The sequence below is a fragment of the Lissotriton vulgaris genome, chromosome 1_1 (genome assembly GCF_964263255.1).
Source record: "Lissotriton vulgaris chromosome 1_1, aLisVul1.2, whole genome shotgun sequence".
In the NCBI taxonomy this organism is placed as follows: Eukaryota; Metazoa; Chordata; class Amphibia; order Caudata; family Salamandridae; genus Lissotriton; species Lissotriton vulgaris.
In genome coordinates, this window is record NC_141685.1 from 673,905,328 (window position 1) to 673,925,390 (window position 20,063).

At 39.4% G+C, this 20,063-nt stretch overlaps 1 protein-coding gene across 2 annotated transcripts in view; it reads left to right on the forward strand.

Annotated features, from left to right (window-relative positions):
* Positions 1–20,063, forward strand: part of LRRC39 (leucine rich repeat containing 39) — a 229,947-nt gene that overhangs the window by 119,069 nt on the left and 90,815 nt on the right. For both annotated transcript variants that reach the window (XM_086954502.1, XM_086954510.1), the window contains exon 5: positions 10,137–10,273. In XM_086954502.1, coding sequence (XP_086810628.1) covers positions 10,137–10,273 — 137 coding nt within the window. The remainder of the gene's footprint in view (positions 1–10,136; positions 10,274–20,063) is intronic.

The window sequence follows — 20,063 nt, forward strand, 5'->3', positions numbered from 1 at the left end:
TTGTGTATGTAAAGGAAGGTGTCTCTTCCTGCACATAAACAATTATTTAAAAAATGACATTTTGCAACTTCTATGTGTGCTATGCTAATGTAGCACACATGGAAGCTGACAAACGCCGTTTCAGATGTGCAGAAAGGAACATCTTCCTGCACATAAGCAATCAACCCCATGACTCAGGCATCCTTCCACCATGGTGCAAGGGTGCCTACGTGGCGCACGGGAGCCAATTGTGCGCCTGAGCAGGGAAAATCACAGGGATGTGACATATTATTGTAAATATGTCGCAATCCCTGTGCTTTGCAAGTGCCGCAGCATGGCACAGCCAAAGGGCTTGCGGTGCAGCGCTGCGGCACTTTCTTGTAAATGAGGTCCCTAGGGTCTCAGATGGACTAGTGAAAAGGAAATAGTCAATCCTCAAATTCTGGCCATGTTTCTTACTATAAAAATAATAATTCCTGCATTTTACGCTTACCCTGTGCCTCACATCACAGACGTTCATTGAGGAAATATCGTCCACATTAGGGCAATAGCAACTAGCTAAGGTATGCTGGCTATGCCAGACCGTAATCTTTGCCACTATCCAGCACCCCCCCTTTGTCTGCCTTGTATCTCATCACTTCCACCCCAGTATTCACCATAACCAGAATGGCTATTCCCTTTGTGCAATGTTGCTGATCTGTAACCACTACTTGCTCCACCCACCTTTGCTTGTGAATAGGTTCGTGCATCCCTTATGCAGTAAATGGGTCTCCTGCAACAAATAACTTGATTCATGCTCTCCCTCAAATAATGAAGCACCAGGCGCTGCCTTCTTCTGACCCGCAGCTCATTCACGTTACAGCCCAAAACTGAAAGAGAATTGTTCCCCAACAGATCATGCTTTCCCCAAAATCCTTTACAAATTTCTCTCCCACAATTGTGACCCTAACTAACCTACACAAGGACATTTTTTTGTTTTATATGTTAATTATTATATGTATAAATGTTACAAGTATTCTTTGCTTATTATATATAAATAGCAGCTAAAGAAAACTCAGACAAATAGTAATTTACATTTTAAGGTTTTTGGTAGCTACACAAACCTCTGAGAAAATTGAACAAAGTTGATACCATTACCACTCACAGATTGCAACTCAAAACAAAATTTGAGTTACCTTTCTAGGTAAGCAAGCAACATTTCCGATTTCTATTTATATGTGTCACGAAAGAGAGGAAAGAATTTGTGGACACTACTCTGATGAAGGAGCTGGTGAAGCCTGACCAAGGTGTTAAACAGAGGAAGAGGGTTCCACTCTCGCTATTGGGACATTCGAGCCTCTGTAGAATGATTATCCTCCCTAGTTTACTCTTTATAATTTAGGGGAGAGAAGTTGGCCTAATGGCTGGGCGGTTGTCCTCGAATCTGGGGAACTGGGTTTGAGTCTCGGCAACAACGCTGAACATCCTGTGATTCTGGGCAAATCCCGTAATCTCCTCGTGCCAAACAAAAAAGTAAAAAAAAATTGAATGTGTCCTCATGTAAAGCAACTGGTGCTGTTTAAAGCACTCTGATGCCCGATTCGGGTGAAGTTTCCACTATATAAAACTCTGTAAAAAAAAAAAATACCCCTTAGTGGATATTAGGAAACGTTTTCAAGAACATCGATGGGACACTCCGTGCATTTTTGTGTGATGCGGCAATTCTATAATATCAATGACAATTGCCTTGCCTGGATTTACACAAATATTATTAGTATCGCAGTTAGTAATAGTGAATGAGGGAGCTTTTATATTACAGTAGGAACTGTCACCGATAGACGTGGATGTACTTGAAGATGGGAGGTATCCTTGAATTTTTTATGTAATATAGTAGCTCACAGCTGGTGCCAGATCACATGAGGTGTGGAAAACCACAACCTTGAAACGCCTTTGTAGGTGATCAATATTTTAGAGCTATAACAACATTGAAAGGGTTGAAGAAGTGTAACTTGAAAGGTATCTCTACACTGGGTGATGTTTGGAGTCGAAGTGGTTAAATAAACTTGACCAACCGAGCATTGGAAGCCTGTTCCTTCAGTTATCTTGCAACCAAAAGGTGGAATACTTTGTCATTGAATTTGAGATCTGAACCTACGGAAAGGACCTTTCAAAAGGGACTAAAAACCAGGCTGTTTCGCCCTTAAAATAGGGATTATCTAGATGTCTTTGTGTCATGCTCCTGCTATTAGGCATAGTTCTTTTTCTCCCTTTCTCTTTCTTTCTTCTAAGAGAGTTAGAATCCTAGCACGGGGACACACCTTTGGGTGAAACCAGGCGCTTTACAAATGGTGAATAAATAAATAAATAGCATTGAATTCAATAATAACTAGCAGACATGGAAGTCTATAAATATGTACAAATGAGCCATGTATTTGTGCTATGTATTGGGGCTATTGAAAGGTTATGAGATTTCTCCACAATAGAAACTAAGTGTTGACCCTTTAACTGAAAAAAACGATTTTCTAGATATATCGGACACTGGTAAATACCACTGAAGAGTCACTATATTGTTTAAGATCAATGTGAGCAAAAGAGATGGGACTTTTGGAGGGCAGAAAACTGGAGTAGGCATAGATATACTCCAAAAGAGGTAGCAATCCAGACACATATTTTGTACATGCTCACCGGTAAAAGATTATAGGAAAATTTAGGATGATTTATGCCTAAAACGATATGGAGAGACAGGTAGCTCTTTCATATAACTTGGCAATTCTCGCTATCCAGGCATTCTGAAAGAGTAAAAGAACAGGCAGTACTGATTTCAGGGCTACCACTTTTAAATGATACAAAACTGCTACTGGTAAGTGTATAGGAAAACCAGGCTCCTCCCGACTGTATTCAATTATTATGATATATTGGGCTAATTTCAGTCTTTTGAGATATTGCTAGACTGCAGACACCCCTGAATAAATCATCATGGTCTTAATTGAAAAAACTGATGCCCAGGGAGTGAAACTTGCCCATATGGATAAAAGGTGTCAGATTGATAGTAGAGACTTGGTAAGATTGGAAAGGTTGTAGCGAACCACTTTGGTTAAGATCTAAAAGTGTCAGCCACGAAGAATTAAAAAATTTTGATTGTAGACCTATAATTTATCTCCCTTGGCAAACTATATTTCCATTTGTTTTTATTCGAGCAAAAGTAAAATTAATAACATTTGTTTAAAATTAAAATCCTATAAGGGCTGGCTTCGGGTTTCATTTGGGGATTCTTGGTGGGTCTGCCCCATCAGACTTGTGGTTCTCCTGCCCCAGTAAGAGATTGGGGAATTTCCACATTTCCTACAGTGGAGCCTCAGTTGGATCTGGAATTGGATACACTTGACCCACTGTCCTAACTGTCACAGGGCCACCAGGTCACAGTGCCTGAAGCCCTGCACTATCAAGACTTTTGCCCGGAACCACCACACAAAGCAAGGCAATCCTAGGCAGGAAAAGACAGAAATGTCCTCGACCTCAAAGTTTCATAAATGTCACATTAGAATGGCTATAACAATCTAATATACAATAATCTAATCTAATATAAACTAGTACCCAGCGGAGGTCACCACTGGGTAGTTATAGTTTGGTCTGAATTGCCATTGGGAAATGCCTTTTCTGGTTTGCTAATAACATTGACACCATTTGTCAAATCTTCTGGAATCTTTCCAAATAAAGCTCTTGTTGCCTAATTTCATCAAGGAAAGTTTCATCCGTCTAGCAGTGTCTGAGAAAAAGGGTGGTCCCAAAATCCCCTCATTTGAACTTATTTAAAAAATTTGAACACTTATTTGAACAGCGTTACCGCAAAAACATCTGAACAGAATTACAACAAATTTGGCAGAAAGCTGCATCTGGCCAAGACAGCATGCTTTTTGTGATTTGCTGTAAATCTGTTAATTTGTTTTAGAAAAAGGAGGGATGAAAAAAGTAGGGATCAAAAATATGTGTATGTCTGAACAGAGGTGTTTTAAGAACTCTAGCAAGAGTCCCTCAAACCCAACTTCAAAAAGCAGAGAGTTCTGATTGTCCTAGGGACCTTTTTGTGCCCTTGGGCCTCCTTGGTTCTGCAAGAGTGCACTCCTGCGGGTGCGAGTGCTCCGATTGGCTGGCCGCTACAAGAGAAAACATGTTGAGGCAGCCATCCCAGGACTTGGGATTAGGGGCCACATGTACAAGAGGTTTTAGCTGTCGCGAATGGAGAATCAGCCCACTCTCACAATTGATAGCCATGTGTTTTGGCAGTTATTACTGAACTTTGTGTCACATGTAGCTAGGCTACATTTTGATGGTATCATGTGACACAAAGTTCAGTAATGACTGCCAAAACACACGGCTATCAATTGTATGAAATATTATCAGACTCGCTAGACTTGTATTTTGTTAAAACATATGATTGTGTATATACATCTGATTTTGCACAAAAAAAGGTGTTGTAATATATCGGGCGAAACATAGGTCCCACGTGATACGTTGAATTGGTGCAATTCATGGTAAATGTTTATTACATTATGTATTATGAAATCGGACCTGAAAACATTAACTAACAATGTTATTTTGCCTACGATAAAATGTCCGCCATATGATTATTTTTCACTGTGTGACACAATTTTGAGGCGATTACAATGTGTATTTAAGATGGCCGCTTACACTGTTTGACGAGCGTGATCAAGCCGTAAAGGCGAAACGCATTGTTTTTCCACTTGCAAAATAAAATTTTCTTGCAAGAAGTTCTGGGTGTCCGAGTCTTTTCCTATAACAGGAGGTTTGTTTGGCACATATATATATAATGTGATCAAGGGCTCTTGAAGCCCGAAACGCGTCTTGCTGGCTGTGAAGGAACGAAAATAAAACTTTACCTTGCCTGAACATGCTGTGGTCGGTCTGAGTTCCTGCTTCTCCGTACAAACGGAAGTGGTTGGAATTGCTGGTGTATATATATATACATTGTGTCTGCCCCTCCGCTAAATAAAACCTAGCGTGTTGATAATATTTCACCCCTCGAGTGCTGACTCATCCTTTTGCTGGAGTTTGGGAGGATTTGGAGCGTTATATATATATATATATGTTCGAAAGGGCTGCCAGCAAGTATCCACGCCGCAACCAAACAAAGAGACTCGCACTCCAGGGTCTGTGTTTCAAGAAGTTTAATGGCGACGCGTTTCGACCAAACGGTCTTCTTCCAAAGCCAACCAAAAGTAAGAAAATTCACCATTTTATGCAGAAAGTGTTTCACACAATTTACAAGAAATAAAGGTAGGACTGTTTCATTATCAAGAACTACATTTTGTGAGAACTACCAAGGAGATAGAAGATAGACTCTGCCACAAATGGTTTCAAAGCACAATTTAAATTACATAATGACATTTTGTTGAATATATACACGAACCAATGCAAGTAATAGAAATTAATTTGAATTCGACCACTGTATTGTAAATTATAATAATGCAGAATACAGTGTGTAACAAAATTTGGTCATTTGCATGTTTAGCACCCGCAGTTCAATCCTCACTGCACAAAACAAACATGTCAATCAAAATTGCTTACAAGTCTATGTGTGAACCCTTTGTAGCAGATGAAGTAATATTTCGTTTACTTGGCATTATAAGCCATATCCTCAAGGCCAAGTGGCCCAATTTTCAACAACATAGGGGTTTGATGGTCACGGCCAAGTGGCCAAAACATACTGTCGTGTGTACTCCACATTGATAGTCTAGGTTGTTCAAAACAGATCAGACAACCGGACCTACTCTCTATCTAAGATAAGAACAGGAAATGTTTCATTATTATAACGGGAGTTCCCAGCGTTATACAGAAAACATTTCAACTCAACTAAAAAATAATAAACAAAATTAAAGGGTGAGGGCCTGAAATACTTCTTTCAGCCCTGTGATTTGAGTGAAAGTGAACCCTGTGTTGCCTACAACTTACCTAGCCAGGTATGACAAGAACAAGCACAATGGTGTGAGTGCGAGAATTGTTTAAAATCAATGGTATTCGCACCAGTACCCTCATACGGATAGGGGACAAATCAATATACATGATAGGTCTGTAACACAATACAAAACCAGACATTCTAGACAGATTGGGCCTAATCACGCGACTCAGAGCCTATTTGATATAAGGGTACAAATGTTGTTTACCCACCTGTGTCAGAGAGAGCCCTCTCTGAGCAGGTTAGTGAGGGAAATGGGGGGGACAGACACAGACACCAACAAAGGGAGATCTGGGTAGCAGATGGGGTAAGACACAGGTAGAACTAGTGCAGACTAAGGGCAGATCTTCTGGCTCAACATATGGTCTTAGCCAATATGCACATACAGTTCTTCATCTTCGTTCAGGCCAAAGGGGTTCATATAATCCAGGTGAATGATATAGCGGGATTCCAGGACACGTAGTTGTTTGAGACGGTTTCCCCCTCTGGGGTTTGCTGGGATCCTGTCAATGCCAAAAAAGGAAAACTGGTTAACATCACTGTTATGAACATGAAGCCAATGTCTAGCAGTTGCATAGGACAAATCAACATTTCTGATAGCACGCATGTGCTCAAGGATCCTCTTCTTTATAGGGAAGATGGTACTGCCTACATAAAGCTTTGAGCATGGACACATAATTACATACACACAGTGATCGGTGTTACAGTTCATGAATTTACTTATACTCTCAGTTCTTCCCGTAGGTAGTGAATAGGATTTCACATTCCGACTGGTTGCACAGGCTTTGCATTTCCCACATTTGTAAAAACCTTTTTGCTCTTTAAGCCAGTGTTTACTCTTTACCGGGCTCTCAAAGTTACTCCTGACCAGCATGTTTTGCAAAGAACGTGCCTTCCTGTAACTAACCTGTGGTGAACTGTTAATCAGTTTCCCAATTGTTGGGTCACTTTTCACTATGTGCCAGTGTTTTTTCAGGATACCTCGTATGTTAGCTGCCTCGACATTGAATGATGTTATCATCCTGACATTGCTAGAACCAGAAGCCTCAGGAGGTTTGTTAACCTTCTTGGTTAGAAGTGATGCCCTGTTTCTAGTTTTCACTTTCTCTTTTGCTTTCATAAGTATCTGGTCTGAGTAGCCCCTGGCTCTGAACCTCTGAATCATATTACCCTGTGCCTTTTCAAAGTTCTCATTGGTGCTGCAATTTCTTCTTGCCCTTAAGATCTCGCCATATGGGATGCTATCCTTTAAGCTGTTTGGGTGATGGCTTCTAGCATGCAAGATGCTGTTACCTGAAGTGGGTTTCCTGTACAGGTCTGTTATAATTTCCCCCTCCACAACCCTGACTGTGACATCTAAGAAGTCCATCTCCACGGGATCTATCTTACTAGTAAATCTGAGATTCACATCATTCCTATTGTTATCAAGGAGAAATTTGTTAAGGGCTGTCCTTGATCCATCCCAGATCATGAAGATGTCGTCTATGTATCTGGTATAGAACACAATATATATACACCAACCAAGAACAACAGGAGAGAAAGGGTTTAGATGTTCACTCTTACACCCCTTTTCTTACTATTATTAAACAACAGAAGAGTGACAAATCAATAAAGGACAGCCTTGTGGAAGAGCACGAAGTGTCCTAGAAAAGAAAAGAGAACAAAGAGAAAAACTCCGAGGGGAGGGACAATACAAAAGAAGTTTTTAAGAACCCTCACTCACCAACCTAGTGGTGACATGCTTCATCACTGGGTTCTCACTGGAAAGACCTAATGTCTTTACAGTGTGCTTCAACACCTGTTTACAACGGAGCTGGTTTTGTGTGTGTTGAGGGTGTTTTGTGAAGCCAAATAAAGCTAAGTGAGTGCAAAGAAATAGAAAAAATTAAAAAGTGCAAGTACGTGACTTTCAAATATTTTATTACTAGTCCGATTTGCACTGGTTAAAAACAAGGGTGAATGGACCATAGGTGTGGCCTCAATTATGGTAGACCCCTAGTCCATATAAGTGAATTTGGTCGACATGTTTCTGCTTATGACGAGCCCGAGTCGCTCAGCTTTCTTCAGGACCTTAAAAAAGTGTGCTCCTCCGGTGGTGTACACGCCCTAAGGTGCACCCTGCCGTGAGGAATTTGTGTAAAAAATTGGAAATATTATCTTTTTCCCAAAAAGTATGTTTATACTTACGGCTATGAAGCCGTTTTAGACCCACGCAGCAATTTTGCTGGAGTCGTGTACAGGAGGTACATCAATACAGAACCTCATGGGCACATAACGCGGTGTGGGGTAATCTTCACGCTGCAAAATTTTTTGCCAGCGACTCCCCTCTCTGCACCTAATCAAGCACCACCGCGGCCCGGACTCGTCATAAGCAGAAACATGTCGACCAAATTCACTTATATGGACTAGGGGCCTATATATATATATATATATATATACATACTTGAAGATGAAGGATCACAAGAAAACAACAGCCAGCCAGGGCAAAAATCTGGATCCAAAAGGATACAATGAGTCACAAAGAAATAAAATATCCAAGAAAGGAGTGACTCAAACAGATAGATTCACCAAAGAACAAAAATATATTTCCACTACAACGTTTCAGCTTCCGCCTTCCTCAGGTAGTTTCCAGATGGTAAGCTCAGTGGCTGCACAGATGACACAGCTGAATTTCAAAAAGCATCATGAGTGAAGATTCCATTTGGAATGTGGAATCAATGCAGTCCTGAGAGTTCTTGAGATATGCAGTAATCAGGTTGTATTGTCAGTAATGTTCAGTCCATCTGGATGCAATGATTTTAAACGGTACATACAGACGTTTTCCCTGGAGTCCAGTAGTTCTTCCTTTGGGACATATTCCACGGGGAAAATCTTCAAATGTGATTGTGAATGATCCACAAGGTTAAAATGATTGGCTACAGGCTGGTCAATTTTCTTATTAAGTATTGCTGATTTGTGGTTCCTGAATCGTGTGCGGAGGTCATTCACTGTTTGGCCTACATATTGTTTTTTTACAGCTTTGCCGTAGGCACTGAATCACATAAATAATGCATGTTGAGCGACATGTAATATGCTGCCTTATTGCATAGGTCCTACTGGTAACATAATTAGTAACTGATGATGTTTGTAAAAGGTATTCACACGCGATGCACCTTTTAGAGTCACAGCAATGAACCCCTGCATTTGTTACAACTTGCTTGAGTTCAGCTCTCACAATAAGAGATCGTAAATTTGGAGCTCTGCAGTAAGCAATGACTGGCTGTTTTGGAAAAACCTTTTGCAATTTTTTACAAGTGGACAGTAAGGGAAATGTTTTTTGCATTATATTTCTGTAGTTGGGAGCTGATGGATGATAGTCAACTACAAATGGAGTTCTGTCACTTTTGTTTCTGGTGTTGGTATTCCAAATAAGTGCTTCTCTGGGTAACTGCAAAGACTTGTCAATTTGTTGCTGTATGATATGCAGAGGATAGCCTTGCCTTCTAAATAATGTAGCAAGCTCCTGTAGATGGTCTTTACAGGTTTCCTCATTGCTGCAGATGCGTCTTATTCTGAGTGCTTGGCTGTAGATGATGCTCAGTTTAGTGTGATGTGGGTGACATGAAGTCCAGTTTAGATACAAATGAGCATCTGTAGGCTTGTGGTACAGATCAGTCGTAATTTTGTGTTCATGAATGGTGACTAGCATATCCAGAAAAGGGAGATGATGCTTTTGTTTGGTATTGCTGCTGGTAAATTTGATGGTAGGATGGATATTGTTGATATTAGCTGTAAATTGTTCCAATGTTCTACTTCCTGCATTCCATATTATTAATATGTCATCAATGTATTGTAGCAATACCAGTGGTTTGATGCTAGAAGTAGCAAGTATACTGTTCTCTAGTTTGCCCATGAAGATATTTGCATCGGATGGAGCCATCCGAGTACCCATGCAAGTACCTTGTATCTGCAGATAGTGTTTACCATTGAATGTAAAATTGTTGGATTTAAGGATAACTCTAGCAAAGTTGGTAAGCACATTTGTTGATGGTTTTTTCACAGTTCTTTTACTAAGATCTTCATATAACGCCATAAGCCCATCCTCATGTGGAATATGGGTATATAATGATGTAACATCAAATGTAGCCAGAAGAGTATCCTCATCAAATGTGTAGGTTTGGTTTAATGTTTCATTTATCTGAAGGAAGTGACTTGTTTTTTGCAGGACAGATGGTTCGACTTCGGGAGCTCCTTGTCAGCTATAATCGAATTAAAGGTGTCCCAGTGGAGCTAAGCGACTGTGAAAGCCTGGAGAAACTAGAACTGGCTGGGAACAGAGATATTTCTGACCTTCCACACCAGGTTTGGGAAGAAACACACATGATACTTTTATTGTTTACAATACCATATTGGTTTTACTGATAGAAAGGATATGCCACATCCTCTCAAACATAGTGCTCCACTGCAGTGCAATAAACAGTTACCTTGTTACCTTCTAGCTGGGGTTTACAAAGTTCAGTCTTATTAAAACTATTACTGTGAATCACAAGATTCTTGACAAATAATGTATGTGTTGTGTATGAGTGCTTAATTGATTCATTTCTAAAAATATAAGTTCCAGGGCCCTCGTCATGAGGCCATTGGAGCTGGCATCACCCAATGCCAATTTTGACAATTTAGGGGATTCCAGGCCCCCAAAGCTATAAGAATGGGTTGGGTGGCAGGTATTAGTAATGTTAAATTCTTCTTGAATTATTAAAAACTGTTGCTGTGCTAATCTCTAAATTAGACAAACAGCGAGCGCCACCATGTGGCAGACTGTCTTAGGTTCCAGTGTTGACAAGTGCTGGAACCAACAGACTCAAATTAAGCAATGTAAAATATGTTAGGACTCTCTCATTGCCATAAACACAACTTTGATTATTCTGGACCAAGAATTTATCTTTATAAATTCATAAGGAAACTAAAATTGACCAAAGTACCCACATTAAGAGAATTATCTACTTGCACAATGGGAAGAATAGCGGACGAGACACTAGCAGAGCCAAGAAACTTATTGAGTGATCTATCAGTGGCGGACTTGGGTATTTTGGAGGATCTTCTGTCCTTGCAAGAAGAAGGTGGAATGGATATTGTATTAGAAGCCACACAAAGCTCTACAAGTTCAAATTTGATCACAGCTACTATCGAAGGAAGAGGCATTACCCCCTTTAGAGCCGAGATCTAGATATACTCCTGGAATGGCAAGAGACAATCTAGATGTGTTCTCAGAACATCTCATTAGAGAACTGCGACATATTAATGAAATCATCCAACGCAATTGGTACAATTTAACCAGAGAGATAAAGATTTATTTCAAACCATTGAGAAACTAATAAATATTGACAATATGATTGTGAAACCTTCGGATAAAGGGCGTAATGTAGTACTGTGGGGCCAGAGATTCATGTGAATGAAGCTATGTCACAATTGACAGACAAATTCGATTTTTGGAAAGACACAGGGCTAATAAGTTGGGATGAATATCGTTTTTTAAAATAAGATTTTCCAGTCATACCTTCTTTCTATATTTAATTGCAGCCCAAAATAGCCTGTTTGAAAACATGTCTAGATATATTCACTACTTCTTAAACCCGATAGTTAGCACTTTACCATCACATATTAAGTATACCTTAGACTTCTTTAAACAAGTTTATGATGTCAAATGAGATTCTAATATGCTTCTAATGACTCTAGACATGTCATACAAGTATACACCATAGGGATGGTTTATGAGCTGAGCAACACTTTCTAAGCATGAAGCTATCATGGTATGCTATGCATAATAGTATGCTCCTAGAAATGATTGAGTGGTGTATCACTAAAAACATGTTTTTCTTTGCGAACCACCTTTACCAGCAACAAAGAGGGACAGCCATGGGTACCTGCTTCACCCCCAATTATGCTTTTTAACTTATGGGCTGGTGGGAGGAGCAGGGGCTGAGGGTTCGCGCTATGGAACATTGGTTACAACATACCATTTTGTGGGTGAGCTACATTAATAACCTCTTCGTGCTGTGGCAGGGCATAGTAAGGGAGGCTAAACAATTTCTGATGAAGCTTAATGAAAATGAGTATACAACAGTGAGCAACCCGGTATACCCTTGAGGGCTTGGGTAAATGTATGTACAGGTAGGAGATGCCTCCAAGGGAATTAGTTCCCAAAAATATTTTTCAATGATTTAAGAAATTTCCAACAAGGACAAATTAATGGTCCTCTAATAGACTCAATCGAAAATACAATATAGTTAATAAGAAATCAATTTTTGAACATAAAAAACATGTAACATGATACAAGAGACACAAACGGTGTATATGAAAATCTTAGATTTTATCAAAACAATTAGTTAAGAGGCATTAAGAATTTGAAGTACAAATATACAAACAGGCCTACAGGAAAACAATAATGCATCAATCTTGTACTCTGTAGGTACTGATCAAGCTTATCCTATTTACAACTATTATCAATTAAGTAGGATGAAGGGGAAGGTCGACGTTTCGGTCTCTTATGTATGTATCTCTGAGACCATCTTCAGGACTGTGAATTTAATATTTGTATTGCCCTAATGTAAAATGAAACAAAAATATTTACAATTACTATTAAATCAATCTATACAATCAAATTACATCATAATACACCTGTGGGAAACAAAACATACAAAGACAATCGAAAACATACATGTACATTTATGTATAATTATTATACATTGAGAAAAAATCAATAATTTATATATATTGCATTGATTATAAATCGTTGTTAAATCATTCTCATAGTGAAAAACATGGACCTAACTTGGTTAAAAATTGTATGATTTAATGAGCAAATTTATGTAATGAGCCCCATTTATGAGAACGCTCATTTGGAGTGACTAAAAGCATCATATATTATTTTATAGATACTTGTCCAAAGATGTTTCTGGTGATATTTCTTACTACACTATTAACTAGTTAGGAGTGTAGTACCTTACATACCTTTATGTTTACAAAAGTTCAATTTAGACAAGTCACTGACGCATAAATGCTGGTATTGCTTTCAGCACCTGATGCAACTGGGAAATGCTGGTATTACTTTCAGCACCTTACATAGCTTAAAAAGATATCGATAAGAGGCCAATATTATATAGGGAATTAATGTGTTTCATATGTGATTTTACTGAACTATAGGGGGACAATTGTGTCCAGAGTACCTGGAAGTTTGACTTGTATCACAGAATGATGAGAAGCTGTCGATAGGTTGCAACCGGTATGTAGAATTCTGCAATTATATGCAAACTAATTAGAAACTCAAGATTTAATAGAACTAACTAGTCCTACAAGTACGATCAAAAGTAAATAGTTACCTTAGAATAGTCAAAAAAGTTGCACTTATATTTTCAGTTTTTGGAGCCAAGACCTCTCCTGTAGCGATATATTCGTTATGTTAGTTTTAGATCAGGATCGAGTCAAGCGATCTGAAAAATATATATATAATAGGCCAAATGTTGAGACTAATCGCTGCTTTGAAGGGTGTTTTTAGTTATCTTATCATATCGAGAATGAGTATTAACTTGATTTAAATCGTGAGTGCACCAAGTCGCATTGAGTGAAACAATCGTCTTTGGCGAAAATTCTAAAAGTGAAATTAAGCAGATTCTCCATTAATGTCAAGTCAGTTATAGATCTTTTTTAAGGATTAAACTAAGGCTAACTAACAGTTACCTGGAAATAGAACCAGTGCGTCAAAAATCTGTGGCGTCGGGTGCGGTCAGTTTCGAAAAACAACCATTACCGTGTGACTGGCTGTCTTTTATACCTCGTTTGGAGCACGAAAGAGGACTATTTGGATTTTACGAGCGCCATCTTTAAGTGTAGTTAAACAAGTAATTTCCGCAAAGTGGTATTATTAACTGTTTAGGAAGAGGGACATGTGCATTGTCAAATATGAAGTTTAAAGGGCCTTGTTCAAAATATAATATAATATTTGTAAAGGACTATAGTAGAAAAGATAGATTTGGCTCACATAGTAGAAGAGATAGATTTGGCTCACATCTCCGATTGGTTATCAAGGGGCATGCTCTTCGTACCATAACATTTTATATAAAACACGGAAATCAAAAGAGTGTCGATTGTAATCTGAATAGAGCAACTATGTATATTATTGTCCCATCTGCTATCTATTTATAGTTGAAAACGTCAATACAATTGGTACAATTAACGTCTTAAATCGTTGTTTTCAAAAGATTCACATTATCATTATAGAACCAAAACTGAATAGAATGGTACACCATCTGTTCATGTAGTCATATATAACATCACTGGTATATTCAACAGTGTAATATCACTTAGGCAATATAATTAAATGTTGCACTTCACTAAGAGTATAATATTTCTTTTTGTGACAGAAATGTTGTAATCACATTAAGAGGAACAATAAATGAGTGATGCAATTCATTTCTAAAATCTCATTGTGAACAGCGTATCTATTCCTACAGTGAATATAACATAGCTACATGCAGACAAAACAGTGACAGAATGTTATAGATGTTATGTATATTCATTGAATAATTTCAGAGCAGTAACATGTATCATTATCCTAGGCATGCTAATGCATGCCACTCAGTAGCTGAATTTAACCCTCGAATAACTGTGCCAGTTAAGCAGATTAGTTTACCTTCCCTTAAAGAGAGTATTTTGTCTACATTGTTTTGTCTTTTGTTAGGTTTGATGACTTCAAGTACCCACCACTTCATGTCAGTTTCTTTGTGACCGAGACGAAGGTAGTGTTCTACAAGAGGTGCATTCTCTTTCTTACAACGAATGAGTGATTGATGTTGCAAAATTCTTTTTTTGATTGGTTGAGTAGTTTTCCCAATATAATGTAGCAAACAAGGGCATTCTATGCAGTAAATAACGTTCGTAGTGTTACAGTTTAAAAAGGATTTCGCTACGAACTTTACTTCATTGATTACACTGGTTTTTACTGAGGTAGTTGTCATGCAAGCTGTACAATTGCTACATTTATAGTGGCCAACAATGGGTACTATTTGTCTCATATTTTCAACAGTGTTTTTCACTGATAGATCTTCATATGCATAAATAAGTCTGTTTTGAAGGTTTGTGCCTCTTTTGAAAGCAAACATTGTTTTTTGCATATATTCAGGTATAGACTTTAGAAGATTCTAATTTTTCATTACTGTTTTCTTTATCGCATTTGAGTGTGTCCCAAAAGTGGAGACACATACTATGTTTGTTTATTTTAATGAAAATGACCTCAACCTAACATTTACAGCTAAAATAAGCTCTGCATTTGTAGACTTCCTAGATGTAAATATTCATGTTGGATTGGAAGGACTGGAAACCTCTATATTTGGGAAACCTACTGCAGGTGATCCAGCGCGAGCCAATACCTAATCAGGGATCAATACTTGATATTATTCAAATGGCCCATACACATTCACTCAAATCCCTGATGCCCTGGGGGTCAATTTATAAAGACAAAATGTGTTCCCTTCACAGATTCATGTTCGTCATTTATGAATTCATAACTAAACCTGTACATCAACTTTCTTTCTTCTTGGTCGATGGTCCAATTGGTTGAATAGTTGATGGTAATGATAGCACTATCTAACTAACTATCTAGTCAGCTAAATGATCACAGACTCTCGGTAAGATTAATAAGCTTTATCTCATAATCAATGTAAAATATTAGGCTCAATCTGATTTACAGTCACAGTGCCAACAATGAAATTCACAAGGGAGAGAAAATAACATCAGCATATGCAAACAGAGTCAGTCTCATCATCAATTCAATATGCGCATGAAGGAGTGGATAGATTAAGAGACATCAGTTTTAGAGACAAAAATACATTTACAAAGTACGAGTCAGAATAATACCAACCCAAAGGATCTTTGAAATACTACCCCCTTGGCCGAGGTGATGTGGGGATCCCCTGAAATAGAGTCAGGGAACAAAGATTCAGGACCCAGGAGCGGGACAGGAACAGGAACAGGAACAGTTAGGCCTCTCTGCAAACCGACGAACAGCAACGCATTCACCCTTCTTCTCTTCCTCCCCTCAAGACAAAACCACACCCCTAAAAGTACCCCAGTTATACACTAAAACCTAAATGTCCGCCCCACATCAGTTGAAACATTTCACACAAAATGCAACAGCCTATTGGTGGATTTTAGGAGGTGTTCTGACACACCATTGTGACTTCATTCATGATGCAAACATTTTTCTTGTTCTTCATCCTTTCCCACCACTTGATAGTTGACTCGTTCACACAATTTAATACATGATACAATTAAACATTTTTGCACATAATATTCGGCAACGTCCGCGGAAGGAGTCTTTAGTCCCACGGTCGGTCACATCCCTTGGCAAGAGAACAATGCATTCAGTGCAGTCTACCCTTGAACCTTCTCTCTTTCTCTGCAGTGCTCAGCACTTCCATCTGTTTAGGTCATGTGTTCACTTTCGCTCATTTTCCAACCCCTCCTCTATCCGGATAACTTAAGAATAATGGCGGCTCGTTTTAACTCACTATGGCAAGTGAAACATAAAAATTCATTAGTTACACTTAATTGCACTTTTAACTGTTATACCAACTACCTTTACACTATTCCCTGTTATTGTTTTCCTAGCAGAAGCTTAAGCAGAAAACAGCATTATTTATTATTTTTAAAGCAGGATGCAAGATGCGGCCTAGTCATGCATTATTTCTCATTTCTTTCAAAGTACAAATGTGGATATGACTTAGTCCTTTCATGCATTAGCTAACATTAGTGCACCATGCGCAAAGCAATTTTCTCTCGTGTTCATGTGATGTGTATGTTAGTCTCTTACCATACACTGTTAGTATGTATTATGGGGGTGTCAATTTGAGCAGGTTTCTTTTTGCAAAATCCTGCTCCATCATTTCCCCCTCTGATGGCTTACTGGAGCCATCATAATTTATTTTATGTCAACACTTGTAAAGTGAACTGTCACCCAGCAGGCATCCTGGAGCTAACATATGTTTGCCCAGCTGGGCTCATGCTAGGGGTTTCTCAACAGAATAGTAGAGTTATGCACTAGGGAATAGACATGTCTTTAATCTCTTCCTGAACGGAAGAAGATCCTCCAGCTGGCTCAACTCAAACGGAAGATTATTCCATAGTAGGGCAGCAGTGGTGCTGAAGGCTCTACCTCTTGACTTTGTTTTTTTAAATCTTGGCACCTTCACCATTCTAGCTGACGAGGAGTGAAGGCTCCTACCAGGGACATACCAGGTGAACTTCTTCTGCATTAGTTTAGGTCCAGACCCATGCAGGGCCTTGAAAACTATTCAGAGAGACTCAAATTGGACTCTTTGCAGTATAGGGAGCCAGTGTGGCAACAACAAGGCCAAAGAGGCAGATGAACGTCTTGGCCTCCTCAAGGCTAGCCTAGCTGCTATTGTTTGAATCCTCTGGAGCCCGAAACCCACCATACCAAGTGCCATCTTCTTTTTACCTAGAATTCATTATTATTATCTCTTTTCTGGCACTTTCATCTGGTAATAGTATTCTCCTTTCATATATTCCCAATCAATCAATCAATGCATTTATAGAGTGCACTACTCACCTGTGAGAGTCTCAAGGCGCTAGAGGGGGGGGGGGGGTGATCGAACATCCAGGTCTTGAGAAGTCTTCTGAAGGTCAGAAGGTCCTTGGTCTGTCGCAGGTGGGTGGGGAGGGTGTTCCATGTCTTGGCGGCGAGGTGGGAGAATGATCTGCCGCCAATGGTCACTCGGTGGATGCATGGGATGGTAGCAAGGGCGAGGTCAGTGGAGCGAAGCTGGCAGTTGCGGTTGTAGAAGGTGAGTCGTTTGTTGAGGTATTGATGTGTTTTATCTAGGAACCCGATCAATATTGTGACCTTATGCCCCTACACGGCTATAATCAATACATATCCCTATAATGGCATAATAATCACAGCCATAGTTTCAGTAAATCGCCTCTGCAGTCCATGACACAGCAGAAGCTACTAACTTAGATTCCTAGAGAGCACACCGAGTTCTTTCGACACACCAAGAGATTCCTATGTAGAGTTTTTGGTTTAGTCAACGTTGAAGGATACAGTGTTCCAAAATATTGTGCACCTAATCTTTGTTTCCTTGAAACCTGATCTGCAACAAAAAACCTTTCTGACAGTAAAATGCCAGATAGTGATGAGGAAAGGGATGCTGCTATATTAGCAGATCAACTCCTAGAGGATGACACGAGTCTCCTACAGAATGACCGGAATGCTATCCTCATTCCGGTCAATATAAGAAAAACTATAACTTTAAAACTTATAGATAACGGGCTGTCATCACGAGGTGGTACAGTCATTTTCGTGATAGAGGCACACGAATATCGGCAAACAGAGGTATTCTACTCATGGATAAACTTTCCAGCGGCAAACACTACAACACACGAGTTCCACTATTACAAACTAGAGGAACCACCGGATGAATACACTCCTTTCGAGGAGATTGAAATCCCATTAAAACACCAAGAGCACCTGCTCTGGTTTAAAGGCGCCCTAAAACATAATGATCACATCACCAGGCTTGGTCCACTAGGTAGACCAGGAGCAACGTGGCCGGTTCTAGCCAGCTACACACCACATCCAGACATTGATAAAATGTCTCGCTAAGAACTTTTAGCACAGCTAAAATTACTGATTAAAATTCACAGACAGTTAGTCCAATATGTAATGCAGACTGCAACAATCCAAACAGCTGTTAATATTCCACAGCTGACCTCTCACCAGGGGAACACAAATAAAATTACACCACAGAACATACAATCATGTCTTGGTAAAACACCTGCAAACCGGGAACAAATTCCATTCTGGCTAGCACAGAAAATAACTCAAATAGAGGCAGTATTCCCGAATACTACCCCTATTGAGAAACACAGAATTCTGACTATATGCCTTCCAATGGGGGTCGCACCACATGTGGAGGACTGTGACACTTGGGATACAGTCTTTGCTTCCATTTACACAAAAACACACGGTGTTCCGTCTCTGGCGGTAATACCAGATGTGCTAAAACAAAATTCAGAATGAATACGGTCCAGAACCTGCTTTAACTCTTGGTATGAAACTACTGAAAGACTTCAAGCAGGTCTCGGCTATATTATTAGCCAATATAAAGGGAGAAGCAGCATCTGTGGCGATCCGCCAAAAATTGAAAGAGACAGATATAACAGATCAACCAATTGAGCTTGCCCGAATCATAGAGAAATGCTATGAAGAATTAGGTAGAGATAGCCTGGGTGGGAAACCAGTAAAGCCCCAACTACTTGAAAATCCTGAAAAATTATTTATTAAAAATAATCTAAATACTCCTAAAAAGAGCTGGGATGGAAATAAACAATCCACTCCCAAAGAAAAAGGATTCCAGTCCAGAGGAAGGTCTCCTCGGCGGAGGGAAAGAAAGAACTCCGAACCGAGAACGCCAGTCTCCCCAGAGGGAGCCCTCTGAGAAAAGATATAACCTTAGAAATAGGGATAACTTGAAAAAACCTGATGGATATCAAAGTAATGATACACGTCCCTCTTGATCTTTTTCGCAGAAATCGGAAAGAAGAGGACGGTCAGAACCAAGGGAAGAGCACACCAAGTCCAAAGACAAGGAACCTGCTCAAAGTAAAAAATTACAATTTCCAAGAAAGAAGGTAGCCAGTATTAGAGTAATCGAACATGCCGAGAATACTGAGGTCACAGCTGAAAAACGGAGAGTGGGCACAGACAATGCTAGACAGCGCAGCAGAAATCAGCATAGCTCGCAAGATCCTGATGAATCATCTGGAGACAGTGGACACGAATGAATACATTCAAGTGGAAACTGCAGATACCAGAGTTAGCAAACCTCATAAGATATACGAAATAACACTGCGTATAGAGGGAGATAAGACTAGGAAAATAAGGGGTCTGTTTTAGGATAACCTTTCAAAAGGCTATGACATCTTATTAGCTGAAAAAGACTGGCCACCAGAGTTTGTCAGGGAGTGCCCTCATGGCGAAGAAATGATTATGCCTACCTTCTCAAATCATATTCCAATTCACACTAAATATATATATGCAAGGAAATGGGCAGTAGCTCAAGCACCTGCATTA